Source organism: Physeter macrocephalus, chromosome 15 (assembly GCF_002837175.3).
Source record: "Physeter macrocephalus isolate SW-GA chromosome 15, ASM283717v5, whole genome shotgun sequence".
NCBI classification, from domain to species: Eukaryota; Metazoa; Chordata; class Mammalia; order Artiodactyla; family Physeteridae; genus Physeter; species Physeter macrocephalus.
The window spans coordinates 51,857,559-51,875,342 of NC_041228.1; the positions used below are offsets into that span (position 1 = coordinate 51,857,559).

Consider the following 17,784-nt stretch of genomic DNA (forward strand, 5'->3'; position numbering starts at 1 on the left):
TCCCCCTCCCCTCCCTCTCCACCTTCCTTTCTTCTTCTTCTTCTTCTTCTTCTCCTCCTCCTCTTCTTCCTCTTCTTCCTTCTCTTTCTCTTCCTCTAGAGCATAGTGCCTTGTACAGAACACACACTTGAATGAATAAATTTCCATATTTTAAGGGACAGAAGGAATAGTATAATAAATATCCCTTGAGTTATCTTTGATATGATGGGATGACTTTTTCTTTCTTCTTTTTCTTGTTTTTTTCTTTGGCCATCTTTGACTGAGCTAAAAGAGTTTATAACCAGTTCAAACAACCACCCAACCCAAGGTCAAAACTGGTCAGTCAAAACTGGGTGCTAGACTTCTCACAGTTCACAGCAGGGCCTATTTGCACTATTTTTCTAACACGTATGATAGAGTTATCCTTTCTACTTCTACACTCAGCTAATCCCCACTGGGTGAGACAGTGAATGCAACAGTGGCCCAGTGAGGTGAGGAATCGTAGAACAGAGTGAAGTTGATTGGCTGGCAGGAGACTGTCTAAGATGGTCTTGTTAGTGGACGGCTCCAAACCAGCCGTCTCCACACGCAATGCACACACCTCGGGGTGCACATGAAGGACCACTCCATGGCAGGAGAAAAAACCATGAGAATGTTTTCTTAATAGCTGTTTTTTCACTCCCTGAAAATTTCCACTTTATTTACGTTTTATAATATATATAGCAGTATAAGACTGTGAGTATATAATTTATTTTTAAAAATTCTATATTGGAGGTTCATGTTCTAAAACTGAGCCCTAGTGGCTACATCATCCAAAAGGAGTCTGGAGTCCACTATTGGCCTAGAGGCCCAGGTGACCCAGGGCCAGGTTTTGCAGGTCGCCTGTGCCCTTGGTTCTGCTATCTTTTCCTTCTTTCCAATGACACTGATATCACTATTTACCATGTATTTCATGCCCAGTGTGCTGGGCACCATGGCCATGCCCGATAAGGCCTTCCCCTCAGCAGTCACAGCCACATTTAATACAATTTCTCTTGAGTAATGTTTGAAGGTGGACTCTTTCTTTTCATTTTTTTTCTCTTCTTTGATGCTTCCATGTAGATCCTTGACCTACTTTTATTTCTTTTACACTCGACACATAATTGCTTTTGAAAAGCATGAAATCCTTTCAAGAGAAGGGTTTTTTTAGTCACGTGCACATACTTTTAAAATTATATATCAAATATTGAATGCTTCTGCCCAGCTAAAACCACTACATTCTTAGCAAACTGCAAGCTTTCTTCTTTGCTCCTTGTGGTTATTTCATAATTCCTCTGAAACTCCCCACCCCTACGAGGGCCTAATCAATGTTCCATATCAAGCTGCTAAGAACAAGAGGCTTAGTGCACCTCACAATCTTGACAACAGGCCCTTTGTTAGAGAAAACAAACTAAAAAAAGGAAATTAGACCTCTGATGAAATATCATTAAAATACTTTAAATTAAAAAAAAATTGTAGAGGCAACCAGAGATTTACACTTCTAGTTATGAATTGAGCTGCCAACTAGCATTTCCTACCCCCCTCCCCACCTGTCAAAACAGAACTTGAGTTTGATTTCTGGCAAATTCACTGCCTGAGTAAATGTTTTTCTCAAAGAATCATCCACTACATTGTAAAGCTCCAGGTAGTAATTACAAGTGTGTGAGGATATATGTGGTGTATATGTCTGTGTTGTTTGTGGAGCCCAGGACATTTACCTGAATTGACCATCATTTGCTTGGGGTGGGGTGGAACCTGTCAGTTGAAAGTCTTTACTGAATTTTCAAAAGTATCATACTTTGCTCATTTCTGGCCATAACACAAGCATATGAGTTAAAGAGTTATCTTTATTATGTATGTGGAATTGCTATGAGCACAAAGGTGAATGAAATGGAGAACTAAAATGACAAATGAGAAAATAAAGGCAAATTTATAAAAGTTCAAGCACTAGCATGAATCGTGCCAGTTAGTATCACCAGAGCCCAATGTCACAGGCTCATTGCCAACTACCTTCAGTTTGCTTATTAGAAGCATGGGTGTTAAGAGATAAATACTCTGGTAGAGAATCTCCTTTTATATCTTTTAAAATATGTCTCTTCTATACTCAGTTAAATTTGCAAATGATAAGGTTTGGATACATGTAAAACTGTTTCTCTTCTGGCACCCACACTCTCTGTACAGACAAGCCTGGGTGACAACAATGGAAACCCCTGCTTTTCTCCAAGAGCCCTTCCAGATATCAGTCACTGACCTTCCTAGGATGAAGATATAGCTCCCACCAGCTCAGGAACTTAGACTCCATTCATTATTTTAGGACTCTCACTGCCTCTTCCATCTGTCCATCTGTCCATCCATCCGTCCATTCCTCCCTTCATTCAACAAGTACTTTTCCAGCACTATGTTCCAGATAATTGTGTTAGGTACTGGGGCCTCTATAGTATAACAAGACAAAGTCCTTACCCTCCTAAAATCTCCCTGCCGCCACTACTCATCACACTTACATACACACATGCACACACCTACTTACCTTACAGATAGAATTGATAAGTAATCTTGTTACTCTTAAAATTAATTAATTCCTGGTACAAGAACCTGAGCCCTAGGTCTTCACTGGATGAAAGTTTCTGTATTACCAACTGTCAAAATGCACCTTTTCCTGCTTAGTTCTCAGTTCTTCCCTGGGCTGGGCCCCACCCTTCCATCTTCTCTGTTTGGCTTGTACAGTCTCCCTACCCATGTCAGGCCCCTTCTCTGGGGTCCTGTGTTCCATTAAACCAATCACACACACAGGAGGGAGAAGTGTGAATTCTTTGAACCCAAGTTGCACTGTATTTTCAGACACTTCCATTTGTCATATACTTTCATGGGACTCAATTGTCCTTGGGGGAATGACTTCCCTTGAACAAATGTGTTTGTAACCATCCAAATTTCAAATGAGCTGAGTGAGTATGATAGAAATGTATGGGCATGCTGAAACAGAATATGTACATTTAATGGCCAAAATATTTCTCCTGAGCTTCCAGGCTCCTCTACCTGGGAATAATTTAAATACAAGGGAGAATCTGATTCCTCGTTTACTGCACAGAGTCGATTCTCACCTGGCTAAAATTAGTTCTTAGATCACTGGGTTTTATGCTTCTGTAGTGCACTTGGTCCCCTGTGAGCACACCGTTACCCTCACTCTTACTCCTGCTGATTATATGTGATTATCCACCTCGTCAAGTTGTCAAGTGGTTGCCATTAAATGCCTTCAAATCTGAAGTAGTTAATTAGTTCTCTAGTCATTCCCTGGATCCTGGATTTTAAGCCTCGACTGTTTTATTTCCTTTTGTACAATTGGAGCTGAGTTGCCCCCAAATGGATAAACTCATAGCCCAGGATGACTTGTGCATCTCATTCAGGATTCTGATTTTATGACATGCCTAGACAAGTCCCAAATTAATTTCAAGGCAAGAGACTTCCTGTACTTACGGTGAGGATAGATTTTCCACTTCACACAGCACTCTGAGCTACTCTATCCTGCCAACATTCCAAAGTCAGCAAAACAGAGTGAACACCATAGTTCTCTCACCTCTCTATTTTGGTTTAGTTTTTGGATGTTTTGCTAATCATACATTTCCTCAGAAGGTCAGGTGCAGAGCTCTGGAATAGGAACTTCTTCCAGAACACTTTCTGATCCTCCCCAAATCACCCCTTCTAGCTTTGTGCTGGTTTCTAATGGAGCCACAACTTGTTTTTGCTGCTGAAAATTATCAGACAAGAGTTATCGCCATTGTTTTTAGAAACCATTTCCCCAATGCCAAGCACAGAGGGAACTCATTAGGGGAGCCCATTATGGTAATTAACTCCTTAGTCTTATCTAAATTGATAAGACATGGATTCATGACCTTACTCATAGAAACATCAAGAAAGAAACATGACTTTAAGTATTGAATAAGCCATTGGAATTTTTCTTAGTTGAAGTAAAATTACCTTACAGAAGATAATAGTTAACTGCTGTTGAGAGTTTTATTATGTCTGGAATAACTACTCTAAGAGGTTTACATATATTAACTCATTTAATACTTAACCCTCTGAGCAGGTACTTTTATCACTCCTGCTCACAGATGAGGAGAGTGAGGCACAGAGAAGTTAACTTGCCTGAGGCCACGTATTGGGGGAGTGCTGTGTACCTTGTACCCAGGCCTCCAGAAGACTGAACAGGATTGTAAAATGTTCATTTCTCATTTGTCTCAGTTTGAGTGTACCAACTACTAACACACAGGCCTCACTTTTGGCTATTAAAATTCTCGGAAAGGGGCTTCTCTGGTGGCACAGTGGTTAAGAATCCGCCTGCCAATGCAGGGGACACGAGTTCGAGCCCTGGTGCGGGAAGATCGCACATGCGGTGGAGCAACTAAGCCCTTGCGCCACAACTACTGAGCCTGTGCTCTAGAGCCCACAAGCCACAACTACTGAAGCCCACGCACCTAGAGCCTGTGCTCCGCAACAAGAGAAGCCACCGCAATGTGAAGCCCGTGCACCGCAATGAAGAGTAGCCCCTGTTCTCTGCAACTAGAGAAAGCCTGCGTGCAGCAACGAAAACCGAATGCAGCCAAAAATTAATTAATTAAAAAAAAAAAAGATTGACCATGTGTTTTAAAAAATAAAATTATCAGAAATATGTAAGACTCTCTCACCATCTTTTCTGTTGCAGATAGATATTGATGGTTAATATTGAACATTTGGGAAAAGGAAATAGGGTATTCAGGATTTAAAAATAAAAACCCTCATTGCTCTGTGAATGACATTTCATTTGTCATTTTTGTAATTATTTTGCTGTCATCTAGGGACCCAAATGAAATTTTTTAAATGTGTTGCTGCCATCCAGTGATCTAAATGAAAATAACATGCAAACTTGATTTTGTCTTCTTATTTGCATGTTAAGTCTTTAAGTGCTACCTTAGGGGTCATTTAAAAAAAAATCATTAAATCTTCATATACTAAACTTGAAATTTTTAGAATTTCTAAAAATATGACATTTGTAGTTTTTCTTACTTCTCACTTATTCTTTGCTAAAATAATGTATTTTGCTCGTGTCCACAGTTCCTTTTTAATATCAAATAAGAGGATATTAGAGGAGAAACTAAAATCTCATTAATTTTATTTATACATGGTATCTGATGTGGTTTTGGACCATAGGTATTTCTTTTAGAACAATTTTATTTGTGCCAATTCTTATTTGAGTAACTGACACACTAATTTTTCACATCTATCCAAGCTTGTTTATGGTTGTTCAGTTTCACCCATATTTATTTAATTATGTAAATGATTATAGACACCAAAATCTTCAGTTTTACATGTTCTATGTAGAATACTTTCCATTCATCTACATAAGTATTCCCTGATTGCACGTAAAGAATTTTGGATCAGTGGTCCTGAATAGTTATTTACCTCTTCATAAATATATTCTGTCTCCCCATTAAAGGGGTAGGAATTATATACACCCTCTCAAAATGTAGCAATGCCCTATATTCAGTAAATTCTTACTGATGATGCCCCATTCATCGACTTTTAAGGATATAATCATCTGACTATTATAACACACGTCATTCAAATTAGTTTCTGCCCTTTGCTGAAGTTTTAAAATATCTGAAATGATTATATCTGAAGAACAAAAGTTGGCAGACGTGGAAACATTTTTCACCACAGCAGCTCCTAGCCATGTCCCCTCTGTAGGCTGTGTATGCCTAAAATGTAATTGCTTGGAAGACTGTGCATGATCAGGAAAATTGTCCCCCCACTGAATAAGAACACAAATGTGGTTTCAATATTCTAATGGACATTTATAATAATTCAGCACTTTGAGCTTCAGGGAGAAGTTGAGAGGAAGTTTTAAGTTGGGTGATAATTGTGATCATTGGCAGTGACTTGGATGAGGGGCAGGGAATATATGTCCTACTGGAAGGCTACCACCTGAAGCTAAAGAGATCATTTTCCAAGGAGACCCAAACTGAATGAGATGAGCAAAAAACAGTATTAGTCTTAATCCTGTGTTGTTAAAGAAGATGAGTATTTGTCCCGGGTTCATCTATGTTCATGAAATCAAATGTTTATTGAGTGCTTATCAAGTGCCAGACACCATATTAGGCAAAAAGGGGGATGTTAGTGTACAAGATTCATGTCTGTGCCCTAATGGAGCTCATGGTCTAGGGAGATACCTTCTCTTGATTACACATTTTCCCTTAAAACAGTTCCAGCCTTGTCCAGCCTGTTGTAAGCTTGTGTAAGCACCATTGTAGCTAGAATTAAGTCATATGTTCCTCTACCACATAAGAGTGTACATTGGGTACATTTTTACAGTGCTCCCAGCATTACCAAGTACCCTGAGAGAATCAGTTTGTGTATTACCACTAACTGATGAAAGCTCCACACCTCCTAATTTCAAGGGGTTTAATTAACACAACCAGTTTGCACTGACCAACCTGGTTTTACTTCACCCAAGTGGTAAACCATTAAATAGCATTAGCCTCCTAGGACTCTGTCTCATGACTTGACTTCCAGCATTGCAGGACTCTCCTGACCCAATACCATTTTCATTCCTTAGGGTAATTCAATTATTGCTGCCATTTTTGAAAGTAAGTTAACATATTAGCCAGTGAGGTGATAAAAGATTTATCAAAGCCACTAACTGCAAAGTTAGACTTTATGTCTAAAGATATTTTTGAAGGTCTCAGTGTATGGATTTTTGTAGTGTTAGACTGGTGTTATCTTGATGCACATTAAAAAAAAATAAGGACATAAAGGCTACAGTCTGACTTGATTCCATGCCCCTAAGTTAGCAACCATGGTACTGGTATGGACCCCAGAATCCTAAACCAACCTTGAGGCCTCTGGAAACTAGTCCACACTGTCAAATGTATGGCTACACATTCCTCCTCTGGTCTGCAATTTCCTCGGAAGGTCCCCAGTAATTGCTTCAGCTGGTCTACAAGGAATGTAGCTTCCAATCCAACTCAGAATTTGAGTCACTTCAGTTATAAAAACAAACTTACAATGTTCTCCCTCCTTAAAAAACACAACACTCAACTGTTTACATTCATGTCTTTATTAGTTTTGATGATCAGTACAACTGCTTTTACTTCAAGTGCAGGCATTCACTCCTGCATGTTCTAGGAATCATTAATCCCACGCTCAAATTAGAAAGATATCAGAGGCAGTTTTTATTTTAATAAGCATGCAAAGATAAAAGTAGTAAAATGAAAAATAAATGGCCCTCCTTCAGGTAAAGAAAAATATTAGGATAAAGTCAACATCTTTATGAAGAAAGCATTCAAATAATGGGTCAAATTTTTTTTTAAATTCCTAGTCAGTGTATTTTACTTTCATTGATAATCAAAACCAGGCAATCTTTACAGTAGGTTAAATGTTAATAAGTGATGGACCTCTTATTGGTTTTATTTAAAGGTTAAAACACATCATCATCTCAATTCTTGGTATCCACAGTCATTTTAATTTCTGGCTTATGCTGAATTGCTATACGATCTTCAGAAACCTCTACCCCCACGTATATAATTACTCATTATTTCTTTAAGATGAATAACTCATAACATGAAAAGAGTAAACTGAAGTTATGTGAAATTTAAGATGACACAAAAACAGTGCCCAACAGCCATTTTTCTCTACCTTTCCTCTTCCAACTCTGTTTCTTCTTCTTTGAAACCTTACTAGAAATGCTGTTTTTACAAGAAAGGTGATGATTAAAAAGGCCAAATGCTTTCATATTAGATCTTGTCAATAGTTAATTCTGGTTTCTCGGTGATCACATCTCTCATCTTCATTGCTTGGTGTGGAAAAGTGAAATACTTGCAGTAAGAAGCACCAAAAGGAGGCAAGGAACCAAGCTCTGCAGTGTCGGTTTCCTTTCCTGAAGAGGGCAAGCTCCAGCAGCCTCATTTGAAGGAGGCCTTCACTACCCTGCCTTTGACAGGCTGTGGAGGGCGCCAGTTCCTCACCAGGGGCACTGGGGGCTCATTTTCCGCGCTGGAATAGAGGCTCCGCAGCTTGGCCATCTGCAAGGGGCAAGGGAAGGCTGTCAGAGTGACATTCAGACCAACTGGACACATTAAGCGCGTGACAAAGATTTAGAAATCGCCAGCTTCCTAAACAAGCAAACTACAAAACTTGTCTCCAATGTCCAGTGAGAGTTATTTGGTTCTGAGTAACAAAAACCTTTTTATTTTCTAATTATTTTTTTTAATTTGTAAAAACACTTTTCTTCCTTTTATGTTGTGGCCTCTCCCGTCGCGGAGCACAGGCTCCGGACGCGCAGGCCCAGCGGCCATGGCTCACGGGCCCAGACGCTCCGCGGCATGTGGGATCCTCCCAGACCGGGGCGCGAACCCGGTTCCCCTGCATCGGCAGGCGGACGCGCAACCACTGCGCCACCAGGGAAGCCCACTTTTCTTCCTTTTATACAGGATCACCATACCCTCTGGTCAAAACCTTTTCCTCCTGAATTCTGAAACAATTCTTTTAATTCGACAGATCAGTATGAAATCTATCCCTTATGTAGGAGTGGAAGACAGTGCAAATAATAGGCTCAATTGGCCCTTCATTGCATAAGTTAATGAAGTCAATTTACATGAACACTTAGAAGGGAGGCCTGAGGAGAGAGGTCGAAGGTATCAAAAGCAGACAGACTGGAGCTGCAATCTCAGATCCTGCCCTTGGCTGTGTGATCATGAGCAAACTGCTTAACCTATCTGAGCCTCAACCTACTTAGCTGTAAAACTGGGGAACCAGTATACACCTCACAAGGATGTTCAATCCCTTCCACCAGCATCTTCTCCCCAGGCCTGTATTTACCATTCCATCTCCTAAACAGGGCTCAGTATTTGGGAGTTCTCCAAATTAGCAAAGTCTAACTCATATGGATCTGTACCCTTCAGTGTTTCTAGAGCACAAACTTGGGCATTGTTCGGCATCACCACCACCTTTAAATGTTTTTGCATTTAGCCTGGTACCCTTTGGAAGTTGAGTTTTAGAAAGTTAAACAGACTGATCGTAATTAACCGGGGCAAACTATGAAGTCTCCAGTCGCAGAGATGTTCGGTAAGCATCTATTGCTTTATATTTTCAGTTTAGCGTCTGCATCTCACAGAGCCTGCCGGCGACGGTAAGTCAGCGTGCTCTCAAGGCCGGCCCGCGGCCGCCGCTCACCTGTCCGGGGCTCACGGTGATCGGCTCCTTCAGCAGGAGCCACACGATGCACTCCTCGCAGGGCGGCGTGGTGAAGGAGCCGTGGTAGGTCCAGTAGTCTCGGCAGGCGGGGAACAGGCAGGACGGGTCGAAGTTCGTGAAGGGCGCCTCCTTGCCCTGGGAGACAGCGGGACCCAGCGCGGTGAGCGGGCGCATGCGCATCGCCTGCCGCAGCGTCTCACCGTTTGGGGAGAATGGATTTCAAATGCAACGGAGAAAAAGGAGCTTGTGAACAAGTACGTGCCTTTTCAGAAATAAAGGGCAGATGGGGGAGGCCGGTTTGCATGGTATGACTTTGCCACAGTCAATTTTATTCCTTATTCACTCTAGGTAGCGCTATAAATCTATCATTTCTCAAGAAAAAGGACAAACTCGTTCTAAACTGTAACAGAAATATTTCATACAAGTTAATGCTGTGGTTCTCGATGATACAAAACAGGGTTGCATTTTTATTGAGTATCATACTCAGAATACTTACTTTCTCTGGTGGTAAAACTATAAAGCGTTTGATTAGAACAGAAAGAATTAAAGTGAGTCTGCTAAGTAGAAGAATCTACTGTTAAGATTTAAAATATACAGGTGCCACCCAGGAGAGAAAGCGAAACACTAGGACCCAAACATTTAGTACCTCTGCATGCGTGTCAGTGTGTGTGTGTGTGTGTGTGTGTGTGTGTGTTGGGCAGGGGAACACCACTCAACTTCTCTCTCAAACACTTCATTAAAAATGTAGTTATCTGACAGGTTGACTATGAGAATTAAATAAACTTATGTATGTGAAACTGCTCTAAAAACTATAAACCATAAAAATATACATACAAATATAATAGCATTTGCTTTTATATGTATGCTTAGCATATTCATCAAACTTACTAACAGATTTTAGGTGAAAGAAATACACTTGAAAATGTAAAAAGAAAAAATTGACACACGCTGCTTTTATGTTCTGGGAGGAAAATGATATTTTTACCTTGGTCTTAATTTTGTCCAGTGCATCAACGAGCAGCTGAAACTCGCCTTTCTCCTGTCCTATCTGTAAAAAAAAACAAGAAAAAGAAAACCAACAACTATATTTTTCTCTTCTCCATAATTTAGGATTGTCTTAAAAACATTTTAATCCATCCATCTACCACTAGTGTTTATAAATCTGTCAGAACATCTTATACTAAGCAAAAACATAAGTTTATTCCCCCCACCAAGATTTTAGAGTATATATTTTCTGAACTAAACTTGGACTCCAGGCCTCTGAAGTACAAAACCACAAATTACATGTTGATTTACATCTATGTCCTTGACCTTCTCTGTGAAGTCAGTCTACTTTTCTTTTTAATAGAATTAGAGCTAAAATGGACTCAATGTATCTAAAACTAAACCCGTTGTCTTTCTCCTCAGACCCACTCCACTTCCTGTAGAACTGTGTTCAAGCACTGAAAATGACCCAATGAATTCACAACATAAAACAAATTAGGTCATTCAAAAAGAAAGAAGCTAGATTTTCACCTCTGGCTTAAAATCTAGATTATGTTACCACTAAATTCATGTATTAATGACACTAAGTCCTCTCTAAACCAAGGCTGGCTCAACAACACACACATTCCGTGTGTTATCTTAGCCTGGGATCATGTGAGTGGTGGCCACCCTAAGCCGAGTGGATGTCCAGCCAGGGAATCGGCATCACAGACGTTCCCAACATTGGCTTTTCTGGTTTCCACTGCAATTGACGCGGAGTAGCAGGAAAGGGTAATGAACAATGCTGCCCTTGCCCTCACTGCCACTGAAATAAACTCCTTCAAAGGCGCCATCTCCACTGCCCCTACACACACACCACACTCACACACACGCACACACACACATACATCCTGCATCTTGAGAAAATTTAGAAGGGCTAGGGGTACTAAAGTATGGCAAAAGTTACTCTTCTAAGGGAGAGCAAAAAATTTTGAGCTGATCTTAACAGAAATATCTTGACTAGTTGAATGAATACTGAAATTCATTCCTCTCTCCCCTTTAAATAAAAGGAGGGAGTAAAACTTAAGCATTGATAAGGAACTAAACTTTGAAAAAAATATATGGTCAATTTTTACCTTACCTTCAGAAAAATGCCAACCACAGCTACTCCATCAGGTTTCTTCAGAGCACTTCCAAAACTGTTGTAATTTGAATTCCAGTGAACCAAATGAAGCTGAAACCATAGAACAGAGGTTATGAGGTAAATTCCTAAAATAAGGAAATAAGTATAAAATTATTCACAATAAACCCAATAATTGTACAGTCTAAGGTTGCTGAACACTCTCACAGAAGTTGACAGAACTCTAAAAATTAACATGCAATATTTTGGTAAGACTTTTAATGGTTCAAATTAAAAGTTATGATAGGTAGAATCGGTGAAAACTGAACTTTCGTTAAACCAATTCAAAATATTATTTTAGTTCTGTATAACATTAGTCCTTTTTCTGACCAAATCAAACAGTGAAACACAGAGTTATAAACAGGAATCTCCTAGCATTCTAAAGTCACAATTAACTGGGAAGTAGGAGAGGAAAAATAAGGGGACTTAGGTGTCTTCATGCCTCTCTCCTTTCAGCAACAAATGGTCTAGAACTGAGTGGTAACCTTACCTTAATACTGTTAAGGTGCTAACACAGACACTAGTTAAATTAGTCAAATTTTTCACATTGCATTATATAGAATGGCAAGAGAATACAATAGTTCATGGCAATTTAGAAGTATTTTATTCAAGACCAAAAGTGTGAGATAATCCCACATGTAAAGACCAAACTGCAAGCCTTGCCCACATTTGTAAGGAATATACTAAACTTTCCCCATTTGTGGAGGAAGATGTCTAGAAGGCATTCTCAATTAATTTATCCTGTCACTGGCTGTCTAGATGGGCTGTAGAGAAATGATCACAGGGAAGTACTTCGGGTCTCCTATAGTTTAGTTTAACTGTTTCGTCAAATTTAGTTAGGTTGCCTAATGATGCTGCCTAAGAGAGTGTCCACAAGTGGCTCCAAGGTTTCTGTCTCAGCTCCTATGGTTGACCAGAGTCTGCCTCTGGAAGAGTTTGGCAGTACAAATGGAATGATCCTCGCCTCCAGGGCATTTGTCACCCCTTATAGGCTTGGCTTTATACAGAGAACATGCGGGAGGCTTGTCTTATTTCCTTGTAATTTGATGCCTTGATCTGAGCTACAAATCATGGGTTTCCTTTAATGGGTTAACTGGAACAGAGAGTAGTATTTGTTCATATTAAATTGTGTGTATCTGTATCTAGCTATCTCTGTATAAGTACATATGTACATATAAAATCACACACATACACACACATATGCACACCCTTCATTAAGAGACTAGAGAATGAGCATTAGCCAGAATTACTAAGTGCTATTTTTAAAGCACCACAGTCTTGTAAAAGAGGCAGCTTAGAGCACTGGGCAGGATGATGAACTATGAAGCCAATCAGCATAAGGTAGAGCACAGGTCTAGCACTCATGCGCTGTGTGACTTTGTTATGTAACCTTCCTGTGCCTCAGTTTCCTTGTCTGTAGCCCATCTCATAGTGTGCTTAGAGGATCAAATGAGTTAGTACTTGTAGGCACCTAATTAAGTATTAGCTACCATTATCTTTTCAGTTCCAGTCAGGTCCCTGGCTTTTTAAAAATTATTATTATTAAGCTGCTATCCAATTTCTAAATACAAGCTTGAAATTCTTCATGCATGACACTAACTCACCTACACTCTCTTAACTGTCTAACCTAGAATGTTTGGCAGCTTCAGTTTATGCTAAACTATTGCAGCTCTTTTCATAACTACAGGCTTGAAGCAAATGCATTGGATGCTATTCTGTCATTATCGTTCAGTTTTCAGTGTTCACTGGGTGAGATCCAGAGTGGGTAACGGCAATTCCTCCTACCTCCGCTGCATACTTGACTCCATCCACGCTGTGCTCAGAGCCGTGATCATCCGAGGAGCCCCAGTGAAGATGAAACTGGCGAAGCCGGTAGGGTGCAGCGAGAGGGCCACCTCTCAGCACTGTGATTCAGAGAATCTAGGTCAGCAGTGAACTCACACTTTTACAGAGCCCTGCTTTAAACAGCCCTTATAGCCTAAGCTTTATGGGCTGGGCTGATGGTGTCATTCCCAAGCACACTGGTCTCTTTCTCACAAAGTCAAGTCTTGGGCTATATCAAAATAAATGCTTTCTCTTCTCTGTCCTTCTGATTTTGTTTGCTTGTTTTTTATTATTTTTTAAATGTCAATTTAACATGTATGAAAATAAAATTAAAACAGGGATGGGCAATGAAAACAACCAAAGCACAGGTCTGTTGTGTGGTACATTGGAGAGAACAGGATAGCTGAGAGACAGGCAGACTTAGGTTCCAATCCCGGCCCCACCCCTTGCTAGCTGTGTGATCTCAGGCAAATTGCTAAACTTCTCTGAACCCGTTTCTGCATCTCTCTGAAGGTGATAATAATACTGACCTTTCAGAGCTGCTGTGAGGATTAAATGAGATTAAGGGCTTTAAACTGCTCATCACAGTGCCCAGCACAGCCATCACTGAACAAATGTGAATTCCTTCTCCATGTCTTGCCTCACTACACTTTTCTTCAGTACTACAGGCAAGAGCTCTCATCCACGTCTAATTCAGACTGTGTTTACTCAAATGAGATGAAATGGAAAATTCAGACGTTTCCCAGGGAATCAATCAATGTGGACCCCTAAACAAGATGATTCTCCATAGCATGAATGTGAGTTTGCTGTCCAAATACCTCAGCCTGGCACTTAACTTGGTTTCACTTCATTCAGCCTGGGGAGTGATTTAGAAGTTCAAATATTTTCTAAAGGATATTGGAAACTATACAGAAACCCTAAAATCAAAATTTAGCAACATAAGCTAGATCAAAATAGAATTCAGAGGGTAGCTATTCTAGAAAAGATTGACCAACTGTTGGTGCTGAAATGGCACACTGAAAGCCATAGTATAGGTCTAAAACAATAGAACATGGCTCGTATAAGCTTGGTCATGTAGGAATGAGTGGTTTGATTAATTGCATTTCTTCTATCCAACCACTAGGAACAGTTATTATTTGGTCATATGAGTCCAATTTATTAGGATGAATTATATGAAATTGTCAACAGTCAATCATTTTTGCTTACAAAAAGTCATTTTCATGTGATCCAACCTAACAGATACTGTTTATTTTTGTTACTAATCCTTCAGAATGGAATTTGATTTAAATGGAGAAGAGAAAAAAAGTAGCAGATACCAATGAGATTATTGTTTAAGAAAATATATTTTTATGATATTCCTTACCTGGAACCTGCTAGTAGGTAGAAATTATTACTATTACTCTTTAATTACAACATCATTGAGAATATTCTTTCCTATACATCAGTAAGGATAATTTTAAATTTTTTACAAATGTGGTTATAGGAAAATGTATTACTGTATATCAAGCACCAAAATGCTAAAGGTAGATTCTTACTTCATTCACAGTGAAATAAAGCATTTCTAATTAGCCTTCTTTTATTTCATTGATTTGCTTAATAGTGTAGGTGAAATAAAGAGATTTTTTTTTAACATGAGATTTTTCATTTTCACACAAATACAAATCACAACTCAAGGAGAAATTGTCAGATTCTTCAAAAACACTCACCAAAATGATTAGTCAGATGAACCCCACTGAAGCACTGAAGGCAAGTCTTCTTGATTCATACAGTGGGTCTACTCTCTCCCCTGGATTGGCCCCTACCCACACAGCAGAGGAAGAGAGTACCTACTTGGTTTCTTTGCTATGTTCCTTGCTCTGTAGAATGGAATCTGTGCCACTTTTGGGACCGGGAGCCTTGCTCTCCAGGCCTTGGTTAGGAAGAAAAAACCCCTCAGGTGTAGACCATCAGAGCCTGAAGAACACTCATTTGGACTCATTACCATCACCTCCCTATCAAGCTTCATTTCAGGAATGCATTGCCAACTTTTAGCTTGGGCACGGGGCCATTTTGTAGCAGCCTGGGTGACCAGCATTAGAGAGTGAGACATTCCTCTTCTATGTATAAATATAAATTCTTCAAGACTAGAGCAAAGTCAAATGTCATCTCCTTTTTCGGAGAAGAGGTGCCCCCCGCTTCCCACCAATTCTGTTGCTGTGTCATAAGTCACATTTTGCCAATATGGACGTTGAAAATGTTCACGTGTCTCTACCTAAGTGTGATACTTACTTGACCTGTCATAAGTATCATCAAACACAACCCTGCAGGTCTTCCCATTGTTCAGGATGGTCTTGGCAGAGCCGGGGTCATAAGATGCTGACCATGGCTTCAGGGAAGGGTCGTGCTTGATGTCTTTAGTGTGCAATTCGATGGGCGACTGTTTGTTTCCGTTGGCAGTCGGGTAAAGTTCATGCCAGTGGTCAGGACCTGGGAAATCAAATTGAGGGGATTTATTTATTTGGTGGCGCAATCCAAGCCCTCTTTCTAAGTGACTAAACCAGCAAAATACACAGAGGCTAGCCAGTGATTATGAAAAGGTCTTGAATATCAGATTGGGCAATACAAGGCTTAGTGTTTAAGACCTGTTCACAGTTTTGTTAATAGTGTACCTGGAGACTGTATTAACTCCGTGTATTTCCTCAAATTTTCCACGTATTTGCTCAAATATAGCCTCAAAGCCTTATTTTTGAAGTGGACTTCATCACATGTTTTACCAATGCCATCTTCTGTCATACAGCTGGAATAAAATAACACTGACCCTAAGTCGATTTCAGAGCATATCCATATTCCTTTTCCCATGGGTAGGCAGGAGCTGCAGGCAGAGCAGCTTAGACCAATACCAGGCTCAGAGAGGTTAAGTGCTTGCCCAGTATCATGGAGAAGGGGACAGTGAGAACTGGCCCTCGGTGGTCTGACTTCTCCGTCAGAGGCACTGTGATCTGGGCTAGTTACCGAACCTCTCTGCGCTTCAGTTTCCTCCAATGGGAGTAATAACAGCTCCACACCACGGAGAACTAAATCAGATAAAAGGTAAAAGGGTCAGCAGTGTTTGGCCCTCGGGAAGTGCTCGGTAAATGTTAGTTTCCATCGACTCCACCGCACTTGCTGGAGTTGCGCACTTTCTGAGCAGCACCCTCCCGGACTGCCCGGGAGCCGCTGCCCGCACTCACCGTTGTGGTCGGCGTAGCCCCACTCCTTGGCCATGGTCGTTTTCTTGGGCACTGGACGGCTGCTGCCTTCTCTCCTCCGCCGTGCACAGTCCCCGCGAGCCCTCACCTTTTATATAGATCCCCCCACACTTGCATGGCCTTATTAGGTCAGCGACGGTGGGGTGGGGGGCTAAACAGGATTGGGGTGGTATTTGGGAGGCGGAGTGGGGAAGCCAATGAATTCCAAGAGCTGGACAGCTGTCGGGGTGGGGGGTGATGGGCGGAGGGCATCCTTCCCCTCCCTCCCCCTCCCCCTCCCCTCCCCTTCCCTCCCCTCTCCCTGGAAGCGCTTCTCCTGGCCCTTCTATTCCTCCCTCCCGGCTCCTAAAGCTGCACGGCTCTCTAACCCCGGGCGCCGATTTGCAGAAATGCCGGCGACTTTCGCCTCCTCCTCCTCCCTCCCTCCCTCCTCCGTGCTTAGCCTCCAACTAAAATCTGCACCCCGCCGGCACTTGCAGCCTCACTTAGAAGTTGCTTTTAGCGCAGGCTACAGGTCTGGCTGCGGTCTCCAGATGCTTCCGCGGGTTTATTTCGCTCCAGCGATCCGGTTTCGGTGGCTGGAAAGAACACGTTTGTTTGCCTGACCCACGTTTGACTCCCTTGCAGGCAACTTGTAAAATCCTAGCAGCAAAGGATGGGAAGAAAGAGGCCGAAGGGCAGGTTCTCTAACTCTGTTATTCTTGAGAGATTGACGATGCCAGATCCCTGGAACAACACCAGGCAGCATTTCTTAACCTCGTGGGTCCCTTTGGTCCTCAGGACTCCGAGGGCTGGGTCTCGGGAATCGGGGAGAGATCTGGATGCTGGTTACCGCGGAGCAGGAGCCTGTTTAACCGACTGCGTGAGCTGTAAGTCTGCTCACGAAAAGTAGTCGAGAACCTTCTGGGGTGTTGGAAGGCCACGAATATAAAGTGAGCCATATTGTGTAAAACGTTATGACCTCATTTTCCAAGACATAATGAAAGACTGGAAGAAAAGAGAGAGGAAAAGTTTTCCAGAATTGCTTTGTATTTTTTTCCCTCCCCCTCCCACGTTGTTTTATAGTACGATAACCCACGCAAAAGGAGAATAGAACTGGAATATCCAGTGTGCACATGTCGAAGATATATTTTTAAATGTCTGGTTGTAGTTCACACTGAAGACCCAGTGTAGTAGATATTTACAGTTTTAAGAGTATATAAAATTTTTTCTTTGTTCCAGGTCAGTATTAATTTTATTTCTAAAAAAAGACAGCAAGAAGAGATAAGCCTAATTCCAGTGCTGTCTTGAACAAGTTTGTAATATACATTTTCTTAATTACTTTGACTTTTATTGATGTTAGGCTTTTGTATTTGGGGATTACAAAACTTG

General features: G+C 41.0%; 1 protein-coding gene across 1 annotated transcript; it reads right to left on the reverse strand.

The window, feature by feature from the left end:
- Positions 1 to 7,068: 7,068 nt before the first annotated feature.
- CA3 (carbonic anhydrase 3) lies at positions 7,069 to 16,638 on the reverse strand. The gene is made up of 7 exons (XM_007117497.4): positions 16,396 to 16,638; positions 15,455 to 15,652; positions 13,148 to 13,266; positions 11,324 to 11,416; positions 10,205 to 10,267; positions 9,199 to 9,354; positions 7,069 to 8,048 (listed from the first exon to the last, which is right to left on the reverse strand). Exons 1-7 carry the CDS (start codon positions 16,427 to 16,429, stop codon positions 7,929 to 7,931), a joined length of 783 nt encoding a protein of 260 aa, XP_007117559.1. The 5' UTR covers positions 16,430 to 16,638; the 3' UTR covers positions 7,069 to 7,928.
- Between the last annotated feature and the right edge of the window lie 1,146 nt (positions 16,639 to 17,784).

Excerpts from the sequence above, each read along its gene's own strand:
- CA3 (XM_007117497.4), bottom strand. The coding sequence starts at position 16,429 with ATGGCCAAGGAGTGGGGCTACGCCGACCACAACG. Across the intron at positions 13,267-15,454 it reads TGATACTTATGACAGGTCAA|TGCTGAGAGGTGGCCCTCTC; the intron begins GTAAGTATCACA and ends TCTGAATCACAG. Across the intron at positions 9,355-10,204 it reads TGGACAAAATTAAGACCAAG|GGCAAGGAGGCGCCCTTCAC; the intron begins GTAAAAATATCA and ends GCTGTCTCCCAG.